Below are 13,348 nucleotides of genomic sequence, written 5' to 3'. Positions count from 1 at the left end.
GCTTTGGGCCATTGCCAGCCTGGTGTGCCAGGCCTGCTAACAAGGAAGAGCTGGTAGAGGGAACAGTGAATTAGGCAGCACAGGAGGAAGGGCAGGTAAATTCCCACTCCGGAAATCCAACTCTGACTCAAAGCTCAGCTGATTGATAAGAAAATAATAATTCAAGTCCTCATGACCCATGGTGTACATCCGTGCTTTTACACACATTATCTTTCTCAATCCTCTAAAGCTGAGAGTTTAAACCAGTGTTTTCCACCCTTCAGGACTCAACCCAAGAGCTGAGTCACAAAATCAATTCAGTGGATCACCACCAACATTTTTTAAGTGACATTAAATAGAAAACATCAGTATGTACCACAAATAGCAAGACTAAGCATTCAGTAAAACATTTATATCTGTTATATCTACTTGGCTATAATGTAAAATGTATACAATTGTGCTTGCAGGAGTCGCAGTAAAAATATTTGAAATACTGTCACAAACAATCTGTGTGGGAGGTCGTGCTCTCCCAACTTTAGAGGTATGACCACTGGGGCTCCCAGAGGTGAACGGACGCCCCTCGGGTGAAGCCTAAGATGAGAAAGCCAGGACTCAACCCAGGTCTTCCGAGCACAGTGAGTCAACACGGACGCTCCCCACTGGTACCCCTCAAGCCCTCTCCACTCGCTAGAGCTCCACCCAAAACAAGACCGGAGAGGCTAGCAAGTCTGCTTTCCCTTCCAATGCAGCCATTAAGTGCAACCAACTGAAAAGGGCCACAGTGACAGCCTGACCCATCTCTCCTCTGCTCCCTGCTTGCCTGCAGTTCCCCACATGCCTTCAGGGAACAGCAAAGCAGGGCGCGCTAGACCCAACTGCCGCCTCACACTGTGCCCGGGGTACATGGATCATGACCTGGGCAGAACTTGGGCCCCGCCACTCAGCCCAGAGCAGCAGCCTGGCTGGCAAAACACTGCCCACCACACAAAATTAATGTTGTTAACTTGTAAATCTGCCTGGTGAACACACACATCAGCTCTATGTATAGGCTTTTTAGAAATAGATTCCTGGGCCTTATCCTTGAAGACCAGCATCTCACAGATCTGGAGAGGCCAGGAATCCAATTGTACACATAGACCCTTAAGGTGATTTGGATCCACAGCCTGGTAGGAAAACCTCTACCACCGACCCATCTTTGGACCCCACGTCACCCCTTTTTAGATCTGCTCCCACCACCACCAGAGAGGCTCTCTGTGAGGACTCACAACGACTTCCACACGATGACGTTACAGACCCTCCACTTCTCCTTTGCCTCGACCTCCTGAACCCCAGCAGAACACTCCTGGCCTCCCGTCTACCTCTCCAGCCCCCCTTCCTATCTTCTCTATAATCCTTTGTCTCCCAAGCCCCCCAAGGTTGAGGTTCCTCAGGACTCATTTATTCCACCTTCTCTTCCTTCTCTACACTCTCCATGGGGTCACATGAAATTCTCAAATGTTAAAAGCTTAAATCTCATACAAATAGCATATTTCGAAGGGTTACTGAACACTTTTTTTTTTTTGTGAGAGAGAGAGAGCAGGAGAGGGATAGAGAGAGAGGAAGGGAAGGAGGGAGGGAGGGAGAGGGAGAGAGGGAGGGAGGGGGAGGGAGAGAGAGAGAAAGAGAGAGAATCCCAAGCAGGCTCTGTGCTAAAAGCACAGAACTTGATGCAGGGATGGAACTCATGAACCAAGAGATCATGACGCTCAACCAATTGGGCCACCCAGATGCCCCACGGTTACTGAACTCTTAATAGGTGACCCACTAAAACAGTTACATCAAAAAAGGCTATAAGGGAAAAAAGGTTTAAAAAAAAAAGAAGTTATAAGAAACTAATATGCATATGGTTCATGAAAAAAAAGAAAAGTGTTGTAAGACTGCTAAATTAGATCTCAAACTGGTTAATGTCCTGCACAGCAATCACCTCTTGGTCTCTCTTCTCTACCAAGCAGAAATCATTTGCATCTTGCCTACCTTTAGAATATGGATCCTAAAGAATAATAAAGTTATATTTCCTAGAGCACTGGATGGCCCTTAGGTGGCTCTCTTAGACAATGCTCTAATAGGACATTAAAGAGACACTAAATCATCTTTTATTTCCACGTTTCTGCATAATTCTTTTTTTTACTATTTACTTATTTATTTTGAGAGCAAGAAAGAGCACACACAGGGGGTGGTGGGGAGGAGGGGAGAATGGAAGAGAATCCCAAGCAGGCTCCAGGCTGTCAGCACGGAGCCCGACTCGGGGCTGCATCTCACGGACTGCAAGATCATGACCTGAACTGAAATCAAAAGTCAGACACTTAATCGACTGAGTCACCCAGGTGCCCCTGGATAATTCTTCTTTACACTGGGGCCTATGAACTTGAGTGAGGAAAAATAATGTCTTTATTTTCACTAACCTCTAACTGAAATTTAGCCTTACCTTTATCATGAATGTAGGTAACAAATTACAGTAGCATAAGCAGTGTCTGTGACTTTGCCACCAATAGAAACCATACATATTTTTTGCCCTTATCCCCAAGAAACCACATTTTTCTCATCATATTACAATAAATGCAGACATCTTGAAACCCTATTTATGCTCATCACTAAATATTACTGAAAATATCAAACCTACCATTAGATTTTCCTAAATGATACAATAATAAATACAAATATCTTATCACATATTTGTGATAGAATTTGGTAACTGTATTTCAATATCATTGGTTTCCTTTGTTATATTATGCCTTGTTTTATACACTTAAAACACTATTCTAAGAAAGTCCTGAAAAGCCTTTCCTGACCCCCTGCATTAGGTTAGGGACCCATGTTATACATTCTCTTATCACCCTGTCTCTCCTCTTTCTGGCACTTTACTACCTGAATTAAATGATAAGCTAGTGGAGAAGGAGATGGTGTCCATCTTATTTATCATTATATCCCTAAAGCCTTAGCAGGGTATGTCTGACTCATAAAAGACCGTCAAGAAGGATCTGTTAAAAAAAAAAAAAAAGAAAGAAAGAAAGAAAGAAAAACTGGGCACCTGGGTGGCTCAGTTGGTTGACCATCTGACTCTTGATTTCAGCTCAGGTCATGATCCCAGAGTCATGAGATTGAGCCCTGCGTTGGGCTCCCTGCTGAGCATGGAGCCTGCATAAGATTCTCCCTCTCTCTCCCTTTGCCCCCTTCCCCCTCATGCTTTCTCTCTAAAATAAAACAATTAAAATTAAATAAATAAAAAAGACCTGTGGGATGAATGAAGATCTGGGACATGTAGCATGCAGATGCTGGTCTACCTTCCTTAGAAATAAGGAGCATGTACCACGCTCTGCCCAGGACTAGCAAAGTCAGACCCTTGGACAAAAGTAAACCCACTTATTCTTCACAAGCCTGCCCTACTTGGCCCAACAGCAGACCTTTCCAGCCAACCCCACTTCTCAGCTCAGATACTTAGATCACCTCTATGTTTCAGCCCCAGCAAAGGGCTCTCGACCTAGATCTCCATTAATACCTTCCAAAGCAAGGATTAAAGCATCTGCCCACGAGTGAAAGACATCTGCTCATGCCAAAGGGTTAGGGGAATAGTAGGATTCTTTGAGGGGGTGGGGGTCAGAAGATGGACACTCTACTCCAACCCTGGCCAGCTGCAATGAAGCCAGGCATAGGATCACCAACAGGCTATCTGGGAACAGGGTGCACATCAAACTGGGGGCTCAGGATGACCTCGGAGAATAAAAAGACACCAAAAAGTTATTGTAACCCCACAGTCCATGTGAGTGTGTTTAACACCCCCACCACCACATGATTGCAAAGCTAATTATTTAGAAGTGGTTTCTCCAAAATGAAATACGTGGGAATGCTTTGCAAACTCTAAAGCCCTCTACAAATAAGCCAAGTGTTTTATAATTCTCGTCAACAGATCACCTGGGCAGCCAGAGGCCCCGGCCAGTACTGCAGAGTGGGCCAGGCAGCCCAGCGATGGGTGGGCAGCCCTGCTCCTCCCCTCTCCCGCTGGGATCGAAGATGCTAGGTGTGAAAAAAAGGAAGGAGGAAGGGAAGGCTGGGGGGTCAAAGAAACTGTGGAAGTCCTGGTAACATGAGAACTTAGGCTCCTTACACCCCATGCATCACTCTCTGACCCACTGTCACTTAGCCACCACCTCCAAATGAGACACGGGAGCCTCACAGAACAAAATCGCAAAGCTGGAGCAAACCTGTCAGGGAGGCAGTGTGGTTGGTAACATCACTCTCAAGAGAGTATCCACTTTCAGAAGAAAGGGGAAAGAAACATAGAGAAAGGGGAGAGAAACATAAATCTTTATACCCTGCGCAGCCCCCTCTACTTCCACCAGTGGCTCTGCAAGGGCCCATTAGGGAGAGGCAAGGATGAGTCAAGAGCCCAGCTCAGAGGAGCCATGATGGGGAGAATCCCAGCAGCAAGCCTCCCAACTCACAGCCTGCAGCCTCTGCTCACACCCCCTCTGGCCTCCTCCCCAGCTTCCCCAGCACCTCTCCTTCCCAGCTTGAGATAACTGCCCTGCCTCCCATGTATTGGGCCCTCCCACATGCCAAGTACTGTACTGGGCGCTTCCCGTATTATCTCTGATGCTTTCAACTCTGCAAATGGATATTATTACCACCAGTGACAAACAAGAAAACTGAGGCAGAGCCCAAGGTCACACAGCTCCTGAGCGTCCAGCTGGCTAAAAACCCATGTTCTATGCATTACATCATACTTGACTTTACGTTATAGATACAAGAGAAGAAAGTGAGAGGAAGAAAGTGTTGTTCTGGGAAAATTAATCCAGTCTCTTCCATTCCAACCCAACCCTACAGTGTGGACTGGCTGATCTTGTTATTAAAGGACACCTTTCATCATGTCTCTCCATTACCTACAGAATCAAGTCCCAAAAGCTTTGCCAGGCATTTAAGGTTCTTTACGATCCACTTTTCCAACGTGATTCCCCTTCCCCAGACTCAAATCTCGCCTTCCACTCTGACTGGCCCATAACTCCTCATTGCCTGTACTTCGCTCCCGGACCGTTTCCTTTCTTAGCCTCCAACACTAGTTCCTCCAGCCAACCATGCACTGGGGAGGATCGCACGCCAGGTCCTGGGCTAGGTTTTGGGGACACCACAGGCAGAACAGGGAGGATCCCCATTGTCACAGAGCTCAAAGTTGCCCTCATGAGGACCCTTCTCTAGTGACTCGGGGCCCTCGGCCTGACCCTTGCCCAAACACACAGCACTCAACATTTGCCACCCACGCAGCACTCAGCTATGCTTCCCATTGATGTGCCAGTTCTGTTTTAAATTTTCCCTCTATAATGTGTTTATTTCTGTGGGAAAAGTGCACTCCAGGTTCCAAACAGCATTATAAATGGCAGTTAGGTCCCTAGGCCAGCCCACAAAAGCCTATTAAATATATAATGGTGTAGAACCTAAATACGTATACATTAAAAGCTCTGCAGGAGAGACCAGAGACAAACATCTTCTGCTTCCTGCACCTCTGCCCACTGTCCTACCAGTTTCTGAGCATTAAGCCAGCGTCAAGGGCAGGGGCCTTAGCAGTGGCTTGGGAGGAAGGAAGCAGGTGGAAGATGGGGGGCTGGGATGACAGAGACGGAGCAGGAAGAAACCTGATTTATAATTCAGGAGCCTGGCACCAATCCCCGCTCTGTCTTTACAAACCCGGCAGCCTTGAGACCCTTCCCTCTCAAAGCCCCACTTCTCTAAAATGAAAGGGCTGAGTTATATCAGGAGTTCTCAGTCTTCTGAATCTCAGAGACTGGCAAAATAGATTTCTCAAAATGTATTTTATATATTTTTAAAAACATTTAAAAACATGTAACATATTTTAAATACAATATATAATATATATTACACATTTAAAAATAAATTTCATATAGAAAAGACTCACAATATAATATCACTACTTCAATTTTTTCTAAAGGACACTGAAAACCACCTCTTCCCTCCAATATGGACATCACATCAGAAAAATGGACACGTTTTTAAACTAAAGTATCTGGATTCATGGAAAAACCATTCACTGCTGTTACCTTTCCAGTGTATCTATGGACCAGTGAAAACTGTCACAGCCCAGCTCCAAGCCTTGGCCTGATACTAGAACCACATGAGCTGGGTGACTCCACATCCTCTCCAGCTCTGACATGTCTCCATTCTGAGGCCTGGATGTAGACTACACCACAATCCGTGTGGATGGCCTGGGGAAGGGGCCACCACAGGGAGGAGCTGAGAAGTGCAGCAGGAAGGGACAGTCAACTAACTGCAGGGGTGGGGACAGGACAGCACAGCCTCCCCAGGCCCAAGGGCAGAGGCACCTAGCCCAGAGGGAGGGGCTGGAACCAACCTGTCCCAAGTGTTGACTGTGACTCCACATCCTAGTGTTCCTGTGGAAGGTTGAGAGACCCCAAAGGAACCGTTTTTCCTTAATTAACTTTTCTGATCAAAAAACAAATACACATCCATATAGAAAACTTGTGGAAATAGAAAAAAAGCATAAACAAAGAAATAAACAAAAGTCACCCACAGCTGTGCCTTCCAGAACAATCGCTGTTAACATTCTGAAGCACTGCTAATTCGTCAATCACTTATGAAGCCACCCTGGGATTCCTTTCATACCTTGATTTACCCCTAATTATCAAGCACTTTTCCATGTCCCTAGATATTCTTCATAAGCATCATAAAATATTTTGATAGTTAACATTGCATTCTAGTAAATATAAATATTCTTTATAAACATCAGTTTCTATGGCATGGACAGGACCCAAAGTCATTTAACTGTGCTGTTATTGTTGAGCATTTAAGCCATTTCTATTACAAAAAATGTGGTACGTATATATCACAGTCCATGAATCTATAGATCCCTTTACACTGCTTCATGTCCCTTGGGTCACAGTCCAGTGCTCTGCACATATCAGTTCTCAGTAAATATTGAGCAAACAAGGAAATCTAATACACTCCCAAGACCTGGGAAGCCCTTGTTGGATGGACCAAGAGTTTAAATTTACAGAGGCCCACCCTGGTGTCCACCAGTCACTCAGCACTGGCCCTGCACCAGACACCTGCTGAGCCAAGCTAGGGCCTGGGGAAAGGAGAATGTCAATTTCACGCTGCAGACTCCCAGGTTACAGTGCTCTTGGCAACCTACCCACCCTTCTGCACCTGGAGGTGGAGGGCACCACCAGACCGTAACTGCCTCACTGACTCCCTCCAGACCGCACAACCCCCTGCCTCAGGAAAGCCACAGCTGACCTCTGACGTTCCCACCAAATTAATGAGGAGGCGGCCAGCACCTCAGGTATTAGTGCTCACTGTCCTGTCTTTATTTACTCACAGGACTGACTCGGTTGCCCAAACCAGGGCAGCACCGGAAGGCAGGGACAATCTGTGCTTTGCTCTCCATCCAAAATCCAATCCAGTGCCAAACAATGTCATTGATAAATAAATGGTTGCCGAAAGAAACGTCTTTCCTGACAGATTCCCAAGCACCCTATTTTTACAGAAGGGAGATGAAAAAAGAAGAGAGGAAAGCAGGACCCCCTAAAACAGCCCAAATTCAAAGACCTGATAGGGGCTCCCGCTGGAGCTAGCCCAGAGACCTGCCCAGGCCAGCTGGCTCCAGAAAACAGAATGCAAACAGATCATCCACACATTGACACAGGGTGAAGGGACACTGTCCCATTCCAGGCTCGTTCTCTCCCAGAGGGAGGATGGTCAGATCTGGGGAACAGGGAGCTTCCTTTCCCACCCGCTTCCCGACAACCAGAAAATACAGGGGCACTCTTCCCTGGTGATCCCCAAAAGGCAGGATATTGGGAGATGGAGTGTTTAAAGCAACTAAATCCACACTCCAGTTTTTCTCCTCCTGTTGCCCAGTATCCTTGCCACACCCAAAAGAAAAAAAAAAAAGAAAAAATCTGGGTTGGAGAGGGTACCCACAGCAGAAAGTTTTCTGGAACTTCAAGGGAAAACAGGAGCCAAGTCTGTCCTAAAACAAGGGAGACCGACCAGAAGTTATGGAGAGATGTGGAGGCCACTTTTTCCCATCACACACCCACCGTAACACCAAGGCCAAACCCGGAGAGCCCTGAGCACTGTGGACAAATACACACATTCTGGCCTCTTCTAGGGATGCTCTGTAGCCACCCCCGCCCCGCCCCTGCCCCTTCCAAGTGTAGCAAACTCCTCGCAGAGAGCCCACCACTCCCAGCACGCTGGCCCACCCCTTCTCCATTCCTGTATGATTTTTGCAGTTCACAGAACTTCCTCCATCCCACATCCAGCCTTCCTGATGGCTTTGCGGGGGGGGGGGGGGGGTCTTTACCGTTCGCATTTCGTTGATAAGGACACTAAGTCACAAGCGTCGCAAGCTAGAAAGTGACCGAGGTTCGAACCAGGACACTTGGGTGTAGAAGCAGAACTACTCCGGCGGACCCCACCCAGCCCTGCTTGCAGTCAGGAGCCGAGGCGGTGACCGGGACTTTCTCTGCCGCTCAGGGTGGAAACCAAGAACAAGGTGGCCCTAAAACAAGGTTTCCGGCAGTCGAGGTGTAAAACACCCTTTTCCCACCTCGCACTCACACAGGTGCAGGGCCCAGAGTCTGGGCGGCGTACCCTGCAACCCTCCCGTGCCCCGCCCTAGCCGCCTGCTGCCCCCTGACTTGCACCCCCGCAAAGTTGTGCCCGCGGCGTAAGCACACTGAGTGGCCCCCTCGGACCCCCGCGCCCTGGGGGGCTCCGTGGGGAGGGCACGCGGACCTCCCCGCTGCTTCCCCGGCGGCCACCGGGTCGGGTCCCCGCCTGCCCCGCACGCATGCCCTCACCCGTGGCTTGGAGGCAGCTCCCCGCACGTCCCGCGAGGGCCGGGAGCACGGAGAGCGGACCCCAGTGTGGGGCGCACATGCCGCCCCCTCCCGGACCCCAGAGCCACAGCCTCACCCAGACTGCCAGCAGCAGCAGCCATGCCGGCCCGACCCGCGCCATCCCTGCCGCCGCTGTCTACGGCCGGCTCCGCTTTCCACTCAGGCTCCCGCGCCCGCAGCTCCGCCGGGTCCAACAGCCACGGCCACTTCCCAGCCGCTCCCCGCCTCCGAGTTCCCGGTGCCACGTCTGCCAAAGCATGCGCACCAGGCTGGAAGAGGCGGCCGGGAAGAGGTGCTTGCTGGGAATCGTAGTTTGCGACAAGGCTGGGCTGGGGGCCGCCCGGCATGGACTTGGCCCCAGGGGCACAGAGGCGCATGAGTGGAGTGCCAAGGGTGAGGACTTCCAGTAAGGGAAGGCAGTTAACTTGCGGGGCATACTCTGTGCCTGGCGTTTCAGATACAAGATCTCACTCAGCTTACAGAGATAAGTTTTATTTTCCCAACTTTGAGGATGAGAGGCAACCCAGAAAATTTAAGTAATTTGACCCAGACCACAGTTTACAAAAGGCAGAGTCCAGAGCTGTTTGGGAATGATAGGAAAAGCCCTCAACCCTACCTCCCAGGCTCCCACCTACCTTGTCTTTTGTTCATTCAGAAAAACTTTATTGAGCTGTTGGGAAACAGTTAACATCTGACTCTTGCTTTCCACTCTGGTCATGACCTCATGGTTTGTGGAATAGAGCCCCATGTTGGGCTCTATGCTGACAGCATGGATCCTGCTTGGGATTCTCTGTCTCCTCTCTCTGCCCCTCCTGCTCGCTTGCTCTCTCTCTCTCTGTCTCTTTCAAAATAAATAAACCTTAAAAAGTTAAACATGGATTATCATACGATTTACCATATGACCTAGCAATTCCACTTCTAAGCATATATCTAAAAGAGTTGAAAATAGGTACTAAAACACTTTTGCACACAAATGGCTCTAGCATTTTTATTCATGATAGCCAAGAGTTGGAAACAATGCAAGTGTCCACTGAGGGATTAATGGTTAACAAAATATGGTATAAGTGAAGAAATGGGCAGAAGACGTGAATAGATGCTTTTCCAAAGACATCCAGGTGGCTAAGAGACACATGAAAAGATGCTCAACATTGCTAGTCATTGGGAAAATAAATAAAACTACATTGAGACACCACCTTGCGACAATCAAAGTGGCTTAAATTAACAACTCAGGAAACAACAGATGTGTGCAAGGATGTGGAGAAAGGGGAGCCCTCTTGCACTGTTGGTGGGAATGCAAACTAGTGCAGCCACTCTAGAAAAGAGTGAGGAGCTTCCTCAAAAAATTAAAAACAGAATTACCCTATGACCCAGTTATAGCACTACTAGGAATGTATCCAGAGAATACAGGAGTGCTGATTTGTAGGGGCTCATGTACCCCAATGTATATAGCAGCACTATCAACAATAGCCAAATTATGGAAAGAGCCCAAATGTCCATCAATTGATGAATGGATAAAGAAGATGTGATGTATGTGTGTGTGTATGTGTGTGGAGAGAGAGAGAGAGAGAGAGAGAGAGAGAGAGAGAGAGAGAGAGGGAGAGGGAGAGAGAGAGAGAGAGAGGAATACTACTCAGCAATGAAAAAGAATTAATTTTGCCATTTGCAAGCTGGAACTGGAGGGTAGTATGTGAAGTGAAATAAATCAGTCAGAAAAAGATATGTATCACATGTTTTCACTTATATGTGGAATTTGAGAAACATAACAGAAGACCATAGGGGAAGGGAAAGAAAAAATAAGTAAAAACAGAGTGGGAGGCAAACCATAAGAGTCTCTTAAATACTGAGAACAAACTGAGGGTTGGTGAGGGGTGGGGGAGAGGGGAAAGTGGATGATGGGCATTGAGAAGGGCACTTTCTGGGATGAGCACTGGGTGCTGTATGTAAGTGATGAATCACGTGAATCTACTCCCAAAGCCAAGACTACACTGTATACACTGTATGTTAGCTAATATGTTATTTTTAAAAAACATATACATATTACACCTATACAGCGGAATATTATTCAGCCATAGAAAGGGAGGAAGTACTGATATATGCTATAATGTGAATAAACCTAGAAAATATTATCTATTGAAATATTATGCAAGTAAAGGAGCCAGACACAAATTATTGCATATTATATGATTACATTTACATGAAACATCCAGAAAACAGGTAACTCCATAGGAACAGAAAGCAGATTAGTGGTTGTCTAGGACTAGTGGGCAGAAGGGTTTGTGGCATGAATGCTCAGTGGGTATAGGATCTCCTCTAGGGGTGATGAAAACATTTGGAAAGAGGTAATTGTTGCACAACATTGTGAATGTACTAAATGCCACTGAATTGCCCATTTAAAAATAGTTGCTTTTATGGTAATGTGAATTTTACTTCAATTTAAAAATGTTTAAAAGGGGTCCCTGGGTGGCTCAGTCGGCTAAGCCTCCAACTTTGGCTCAGGTCAGATCTCACGTTCGTGGGTTTGAGCCCTGCGTCAGGCTCTGTGCTAACAGCTCAGAGCCTGGAGCCTGCTTCTGTTCTGTGTCTCCTTCTCTCTATGCCCCTCCCCCTCTCATGCTCTGTCTCTCTCTGTGTCAAAAATAAATAGAAACATTTAAAAAATAATAAAAAAATAAAAATGTTTAAGAAACCTTTATTGAACTCATTCCATGTGCTAAAACATTCTTGCATGCAGTTATTCATTCAAAAATGTTTAGGGGCACCTAGGTGACCCAGTCAGTAGGGTGTCCAGCTTCAGCACAGGTCATGATCTAAGAGCTCTTGAGTTCGAGTTCCACATCAGCTCTGTGTTGACAGCTCAGAACCTGGAGCCTACTTCAAATTCTGTTCCCGTCTCTCTCTACCCCTTCCCCACAGGTGTATTTTCTCTCTCTCTCTCTCAAACATAAATAAACATTTAAAAAATGTAATATTTATTGAACACCTACTACATCCTGAGGCTCAAGATATACAGCAGTGAGATTGGACAAGGAAGTGCACACACTAGGCTTGGTAGGTTATAAGTGAAAGATCTTTTGCTCACTCTCTGGAGGCCCATCCAACCTATCATCATGTCCTGTCATTTCTACCTTCACAATCTCTCTCTTCTGCCACCTCCTGAGTCTAAGTCACTGACATGTCTTGCCTAAGCAAAGGTAAAATCTCCTGATGCATTTTCCTGCATATCCCCTATAATACATTTGTTAATGTCAGTTGGATCTTGACAGTCACTTGCCTGAAACCCTCCAGTAGCTTCTTATTGTTTTTTGAATGAAATTCAGACTCCTCAGGACCTGTAAACCCAGCGTGGTCTGGTCCCAGCCCTCTAGACCTCATCTCCTGCCTTGTCCACTTGGCTCCAGTTACACAGATCACCCTTTACCTTCTACTCTTGAGAGCTATTCCTCCTTCAAGGCCAGTACTCTTCCTATTCCTTCTGACTCAACACTTTCTCTAGTGCTTGGTCTGATTGGCTCCTTCCAATCCTTTGTGGGTCTCCTCATCTACAGGAGATTTTACCCTCCCCACTCCCAAGCCCCTTATTCTCTATCTCAGGTTCTGTTTGTTCTTTGCTAGCCAGCACTTCCCACAATCTGCAAGTACTTAATTACTTGGTATGTTCCTTGTCTGTTGCTCCAACTGAGATGTAAGTTTCACATCTCTCTTGTTTGCCACCTAAGTTCAAATCTAGCGCAGGACCTGAGCCTCTGGTAGTTCTTGGAGTTCTTCTTGATGAAAGACTTAATGATTAAATTAAGTGATATGTTGGGGACTTTCAGAAATTCCTGAAGCAGGTTGGGAGCAAGGCTTCTTCTGCATGCTCTGCTCTGCAACGTCACGCTCATGATCTGTATGTGGGAAAGTGGGCCTTTCAGCTCCGTGGGTCTCTAGTTCTCATCTGTAAGATGAAGTGGCTGGTGAGGATGGTAGAACAACTGTACTCTCACACATTGCTGAGGGGAGTGAACACTGGTACCACCACTTTGGGCAACAGTACATGTACAAAATATGTAGAAAGATGTTCATAAGGTTTTTTTTTAATTTCACGTTTGTTTCTGAGAGAGAGAGAGAGAGAGAGAGAGTGAAAGCAGGGGAGAGGCAGAGAGAGAGGGAGACGCAGAATCTGAAGCAGGCTTCACGTTCTGAGTGGTCAGCACAGAGCCTGACATGGGGCCAAACCCACAAACTGCGAGATCACTACCTGAGCCAAAGTTGGACACTTAACCAACTGAACCACCCAGGCGCCTCGTAACAGTTTTATTCATAGTACTTGTTGTGAGCTAAGTTGTGTCCCCCAAAGTTCATATATTGAAGGTCTTAACCCCCAGTACCTTAGAATGTGACTATTCTATTTGGAGAAGACTATTTGGAGAGAAGGCATTTAAAGAAGTAATTAAGGTTAAGTGAGGTCATTGAGTGAG

General features: G+C 46.8%; 1 protein-coding gene across 1 annotated transcript in view; it reads right to left on the bottom strand.

The window, feature by feature from the left end:
* Positions 1 to 9,140, bottom strand: part of PDIA5 (protein disulfide isomerase family A member 5) — a 91,942-nt gene extending 82,802 nt beyond the window's left edge. The window contains exon 1 of the mRNA XM_029939452.1: positions 8,968 to 9,140. Coding sequence (XP_029795312.1) covers positions 8,968 to 9,012 — 45 coding nt within the window. The 5' untranslated portion in view covers positions 9,013 to 9,140. The remainder of the gene's footprint in view (positions 1 to 8,967) is intronic.
* Between the last annotated feature and the right edge of the window lie 4,208 nt (positions 9,141 to 13,348).

The sequence above is a fragment of the Suricata suricatta genome, chromosome 5 (assembly GCF_006229205.1).
Source record: "Suricata suricatta isolate VVHF042 chromosome 5, meerkat_22Aug2017_6uvM2_HiC, whole genome shotgun sequence".
Lineage (NCBI taxonomy): Eukaryota > Metazoa > Chordata > Mammalia > Carnivora > Herpestidae > Suricata > Suricata suricatta.
The sequence above is the reverse complement of the archived record's forward strand: the minus strand, read 5'-3'. Positions and strand labels throughout refer to the sequence as shown.